Here is a 7,147-nt window from a genome sequence, read left to right on the forward strand (position 1 = left end):
ATATTTTTTACTTTTATTGTGAACGATAGTTACATGATGTCTATTCAAATCCTGGAAAAAAATTCCCTGAAAATTCCACGTTTTTCCAGGTATCGCAAGATTTTTCCAGATATCATTTTTCATGCTACAGAGTCAGTCAAATATTTCGCATCTTTTAAAACAATCTACTCGAAATATATACAGTTTCACGAGTTTATCATAAATAATGCTTTTTTCAGTGCCTAAGGCTTCAATTCAACAAAAAATGAAATAGTTAAATTTTCAGTGAAAATAATTAAGTTTCCACAAAATAAAAAAATTAACTTTTCATGAAAGTGATGAATTTTTAATTAAAATTATGAATTTTCCATTTAAATAGATCAATTTTTAAACCAAAAAGATCAATTTACAAATAAAATTATAAATATTTAATTGAAATACTGTAATTTTTAAACAAAAAGATGAATTTTCAAAGAAGAAGATTAATTTGCAAACAGGAAAATTAATTTGCTATTAAAACAGACAATTGTTTCACTAAATATATGAATTTTAACCGTAATAGTTGAAATTTCAACTAAAAAATACATATTTTCAGCTAAATAGTTCGATTTTTAACTAAAAAAAACATCAATTTGCAAACAAAAATGGATTAGATACATTTTCAGTTTGAAAAAATTAATTTTTAACCAAACTGATGAATTTTTAACTATAATTATGAATATGTAACTGGAATACTTGAAATTTTCAACAAAAAAGATTTATTAAAAAAAAAAAAGACGAGTTTTCAACAAAAATAGATGAATATTCAACAAATAGTTCAATTTTGTACGAAAAAGGCAAATTTTCAAGCAAACAGTTGAATTATGAACTAAAAAATACCAACTTTCTACCAAAAATGGAATGGTTAAATTTTCAGTTGAAAAAATTAATTTTAAACCAAACTGATGAATTTTTAACTGAAATTATGAATCTTCAACTGGAATCGTTGAATTTTAATTCAAAAAGATTAACTTTTAACTACAAATATGAATCTTTAACTGGAATAGTTGAATTTCAAACCAAAAATAGTTAAATTTTCGGTTAAAATATTAATTTTTAACTAAAGAGATATATTTTTAACCAAAGTGATAGAATATTCAACTGGAATAATTACATTTCCAATTTAAAAAAAAAACACAATCTTCAACAAAATAGTTTCAACTGTAATAATAATTAAATTCTCTGAAAAAAAATAATTTTTAGCCAAGCAAAAAACAAATTTCCAATAAAACAGCTCAATTTTCAACCAAAAGATGCATTTCCAATTAAAATCATGAATCTTGAACACAAAAAAATAATTTTTAACAGAAGGATTTAACTTTTAATACAATTTTATTCAAAAAAAGATGAATTCTGAATGAAAAATGTAGTAGTTGACATTTCAAACTGAAAAGAAATTAATTTTAAGAATTAAAAACAGTTCAAATCTTCAAAATACATCTTTTTTTAAATTTAATTTTGACCTGAAAAAGATTTTTTTGTCAAGAGAGAGAAAATATTGCAAGCAAACTGGTCAATTTCCAGAAAAATACATGCAGTTTTAACGAGATACTTATATTTTCAACTAAAGGCGATCAATTTTTAAGCAAAAATATTTCAACAAAATAGTTAAATGCAGTATTGAAAAGCTACTTTTAAAAAATAGTTAAAATTTCGGTTAAAATATTAATTTTCAACTAAAGAGATATATTTTTAACCAAAGTGGTGGAATATTCAACTAGAATAATTACATTTCCAATTTAAAAAGTAATAAAAAAAAAACAATTCTCCACAAAATGGTTTAAGTTTAAACTGTAATAATAATTAAATTCTCTGAAAAAAAAAATAATTTTTAGCCAAGCAAAAAACAAATTTCCAATAAAACAGCTCAATTTTCAACCAAAAGATGCATTTCCAATTAAAATCATGAATCTTGAACACAAAAAAATAATTTTTAACAGAAGGGTTTAACTTTTAATACAATTTTATTCAAAAAAAGATGAATTCTGAATGAAAAATGTAGTAGTTAACATTTCAAACTGAAAAGAAATTAATTTTAAGAATTAAAAACAGTTCAAATCTTCAAAATACATCTTTTTTTTAATTTAATTTTTATCTAAAAAAGATTTTTTTCTCAAGAGAGAGAAAATATTGCTAGCAAACTGGTAAATTTCCAGCAAAACACATGCAGTTTTAACGAGATACTTAAATTTTCAACTAAAGGCGATCAATTTTTAAGCAAAAATATTTCAACAAAATAGTTAAATGCAGTAATGGAAAGGTACTTTCACAAATCAAGAATCATTGTTATTGAATTTTATAATGAAATTTAAACAAAAAATTAAAAACGCTCGCGAAAAAATTCCCTGACATTTCCAGATTTTTATTCCATGTTTCAAACGACAGAGACTTTGAGTATTGGGATCTGAAATCTTGAGGGCACCACTATCGGCAAAAGCAATATGGCCGTAACAATAGCTTAAATTTGTGATTTCACAAAATCTACACCGGCATGTAGAAACTTCGTAGAAGGAGAAAGAATTTTACATGCAGGACACCTTTTATTTTGCGAAAAGAGGTGGCAAATGAAACTTCAGTTTCTATTATTGCATTTTGTTTGCAAACTTCGAATTTAAAATCTCTTCTTGTCTAAATAATAAATTCTTCAATTTTTACCCTCATAAATATTTAAAATGTAATATTAACTATCGACATTTCAATGCAAAATTTAGTTCATATCAACTTGAAATGACAAATCAGCAGTAACTTTTTTTTCAGATTTGAGGTTATGTTAATATATTTGTACATAAAATAATATTTTTACTTAGAACCTGCTTTGCTTATTTTCAATCGGAATGCTGAAAAATCATTGAAGAATAAAAACGATAAATACTTGACGATGATTAAGACTTTGCCTTCAAACTTTTTTATTGCCAGTGGAACAAGCTTGAAATTCCTTTTAAATTTCGTGCATTTTTTACTTTATTCTGTTTTATTTCTCGAGCCATACTATCAGTAAATGCTGTAAATATACTATAAGATATTTCATTTTTTTTTAATAGTTTATTTACATTTCAGAAAAACCGAACAGTTTCTTGCTTTCGAGCAGTAAAGGGCAACCACACACACACAACAAAACACTTCGCTCTTCGATTTTCGTGGCGAAAACTCCATTGATAAAGTTTTATTTATTTTATTTGTAACTTTTTATTTATCACTTTTTATTTTTATCTCGGTTGCACTGTAAAAAACACTGTAAAACTTTTAGAAAAATTATTTTCGTATGCCTATACTTCCCGTCAAAATTTACCTACACTCTGGGCTTTCCGATTCTGTCACCAGGTGGCGTACTCGAGTATTTCAGATCCCAATATTTCGAATTAAAGAGTTCAAAGCTATTGTTCATCGTTCGTAAATAAGATGGTATCTTCAAAACAGATTTAAGGACAAGTCGTGAATCAAATGCGTCTTGTCATAAACGAACTGATTCAATAATTTTCGGTTACAAAATCCTAGCAAAGTTGTGGTAGTATTTTTAAATACATAGAATAAAAACTCACTTTGTAGATTTTTCTTTGTCTTTGGTGCCATTTTGTCTAAACCAGCCATATTTCGTATCTCCCAAGAAGAGTCTAAAGAGTTTCCTAGTTCCCAAGCATTCTGAAAGTAAAAGAATATAGCTATCACTTAATAGATGCAACGTTTTAAGGCAAAATGTCGCCTTAATTAAGAAAGTTAAGGGCATGTGGTACTTCGTTCGTTTGGTCAATCGGGTACAGTTCCCTCGGCTTTTTTCCCCACAAAAATGAAAAATTTTTTAAACTGAATTCGGAGATGCTACAAAGTATAATAACGGACGACCCCGGACTCTTTTTTTGAGTCCAAAGGTTTCGGCCAAAAATATCGTGTAGTTTGGAAGTAACGTTCGGGAGAATTGTAACACACATAACCTCGAAATATACACACACGTTGTTAGCAATATCAAAATTATTTTGAAAAAAAAACACAAAGTCATTTCCCAAATTTTTAAGACAAAATATTTATTATTCTAGAAAAAAAGCTGGGGGAACCTAAAACTGGTAAAATCGGAAATTTTCTAAGTATCACATGCCCTTAATCATACAAAAAATTAGCTTCATAAATTAAGGGTGTACACTGCGTACAATCAATCTCAAAAATCGCCATTCTTTAAAAAGATTTATAAAATTGACAAAAATAGATCTATTATTGATATTTTAGAACAAATAATTCAGGTTAAAATTGTTTATTTAACCATAGTTATTTAGAGTTTTAGTTTTATCTTTAGAGAAAGATTACAATTCTTATTTAATCCTAAGGATCAAGGCCTCATTATATTATTTGATTTTCGCAGTTTTAACCTGAATTCTTTTTTTCTGAAGTACGCTTGGAAGCCTCCGTCAATATTTACAGAAATTTATAATAGGTTTATGTTTGTCGAATTTATAAATCATTTAAAAGAGAGACATCTTTTGAGATTGATTGTACATCCTTAAAGCAAACTGAATACACCAACCGGATCACATTCCACGTGCAAAGGCGCAATGTTTGGTCGCTGATTCACCAGGAATTGAGAGCTCGTAGTGGACACATGATCTGAATATCTTGGATCAAGGTTTAAAAATGAATCAGTGAATTGAAGGTTGCTCTGCTGTAGCTGCATTGGAGTTTCCATGGAACTCAGTTGCTTGAGAGAATTAGACTGCAGATTGATATTTGTTTCAGTAGGCACTGGAGTTGTGTCAATTCCATTTTCTACAGAACCGTTTAACTGAGAATTCAAGGTGCTCGGCATGTCTAGAGTGTCCATTGTATCATTCATTACATCCTCATCATCCTCTATCTCTACTTCACTACCTGCACATGCACAATTACATAGTTCTTTTAGTATTCAATAAGAAACCATCATTTTGTAAATAAGCTTTAAACATACTTAAAGAATATTCTACAGGATCGAGTTCTCCACTGAACATTTCTGAGACAGCAGTCATAATCCTGACTACTTCGGCCATTGAGGGTCGCTCTTCAGGTATTTTCTTCCAACACCTGGGAAATTTTATCCTTTAGTTATTTAACAAATTATTACTTAAAGAAGCCTTTAAAATTTTAAATTACAGCATAAATTTGAAAAAATCTTAGGAAAGTAGTGTTATGCAATTTTTTCAATATTATATCGATGAGTTAAGTATTATCGTAATAATAATAATAATCTTAATACATCCCCCAGAAAATCGCGTGAAATATTTTCGAATATTCTTAAATGACCTAAAAGCTTTGAAAACCGCTGACATTCTTGAAAACCATGTCAATCTTTGTAAATCATTTCAAATCTTATCATTCCTTTGAAATTTCTGGAATCCATGAAATTCGTATAAATCCCTAGAAGTCCCTTGAAATTTCGATTTCTTTTATTTATCCCCTAAACTTCTATAGAAATTCGTTAAAATTCCTTTAAATCTTTATTTTAGTTTCAAAAAGTAAAAGAGAATATCCCACCGTTTCGGAAATTCACCATTTCCATCATCAGGGGATAACCGATAAAATAGGTATAGTGGATTAGCTTCGTAAAGACATCATTTTTTTTTTTGAGTCAGTCAAATATAGTTGTGATTTGGTGAATTGTTAATTATGTGGATGCGAACAGGAAATTTCCCAATTAAAATTAATCTTCATATTTATAATTCCTGAATGATTATTTTGAAGTAAAATTGTTCAATAAGATGTAAAATGTCTCATAAAAAAAATATTAACATTTATTTTTAGCTTTTAAATAGAATTTAATTTTTTTTCACCTAGCCTTAGTTACGTTTTATACCTTAATGAACAATTTTACTTCAAAATAATCACTCAGGAATTCTAAATATGAAGATTAATTTTAATTACGAAATTTCCTGTTCGCATCCACATATTAACAATTTACTAAATCACAACTATTTTTGACTAACTCCAAAAAAGAAAATGATGTCTTTACGAAACTAATCCACTATACCTATTATATCGGTTCTCCCCTGATGATGGAAATGGTGGATTTCCGAAACGTTGGGATATTCTCTTTTACTATTTAAAATAAAATAAAAACTTGTCCCATAGCGCTGTCGACAACTAAGTTGTTTTTTTTGTTCATCTTTCTACATTGGTATCTCGGACGTTAAAGATTTACTTACCCTTGAAATCTTTTCAATATAATTATTATTCTGATTAAGGTTTAAACCCTATGTAAATTTTTTTATAAAATCTCTTAAAATTCTAGTAACATTCCTAGTAATCCACATTAATCTATAAAATTCCATAAAACACCTTAAAATCGCTCAAATCTTTCTAAACTCCTTTAAGAAATATAAAATATTTTAAAACCTGTAAAATTCGAAAAAATCAGATAAAATTCCTTTACAAAATTCTTTTAAATTCCTTCAAATCTTTTAAATATCATACATATATTGGAAGACTTTTTAAAATCCTTTACATTTTTTAAATACCCTAAAATCTTTAAAATTCATTACAAATTCTTGAAATTTATAAAACCCCTTAAATCTTTAGTAATATCTCTAGTAATCCACAAAAATCTATAAAATCCCGGAAAACACATTGAAACAGCTAATATCTTTCTAAACTCCTTAAAAAAAGATAAAATCCTCAGAAATCCCGCAAAATCACGCGATATCAGATAAAACCGTTTAAAACTGTTTGAAATATTTTTACGTCACTGATATCTTGAATGTCTTTTTGAAAATCTAATAAATTCTTTTAAATTCTCTAAAATCTTTAAAATCCATCGAAATCCCTCAAAATGTATAAAATGCCTTTAATCTCAAGTGAAATCCTTAGTAATCACAATAGGATCTAAAAAATACTATAAAACGTCTTGAAATTACTAATATCTTTCTAAACTCCTCTTAAAGAGATGCAAATTTGAAAATTCTCTGAAATTCCGTAAAATCCTACCAAATCAGATAAAATTCCTTTAAAAATTCTTCAGAATTCCTTGAAACCTTTTAAATATCATTCATATCTTGGACACCTTTTTATAATCCTCTGATTTTTTCTAATACCCTGAAATCTTTAAAATCAATTGAAATTATGAATACCCTTGAAAGTTATTATTAAAGGGACTTATTATTATAAATTTTTTATT

The 7,147-nt window shown here is 27.2% G+C and overlaps 1 protein-coding gene across 1 annotated transcript in view; it reads right to left on the reverse strand.

Moving 5' to 3' along the window:
• Positions 1 to 7,147, reverse strand: part of LOC117167306 (mitogen-activated protein kinase kinase kinase 7-like) — a 39,152-nt gene that overhangs the window by 16,047 nt on the left and 15,958 nt on the right. The window contains exons 5-7 of the mRNA XM_033352141.1: positions 4,949 to 5,061; positions 4,532 to 4,872; positions 3,558 to 3,657 (exon numbers count right to left, since the gene is read on the reverse strand). Coding sequence (XP_033208032.1) covers positions 3,558 to 3,657; positions 4,532 to 4,872; positions 4,949 to 5,061 — 554 coding nt within the window. The remainder of the gene's footprint in view (positions 1 to 3,557; positions 3,658 to 4,531; positions 4,873 to 4,948; positions 5,062 to 7,147) is intronic.

Source organism: Belonocnema kinseyi, chromosome 2 (genome assembly GCF_010883055.1).
Source record: "Belonocnema kinseyi isolate 2016_QV_RU_SX_M_011 chromosome 2, B_treatae_v1, whole genome shotgun sequence".
Lineage (NCBI taxonomy): Eukaryota > Metazoa > Arthropoda > Insecta > Hymenoptera > Cynipidae > Belonocnema > Belonocnema kinseyi.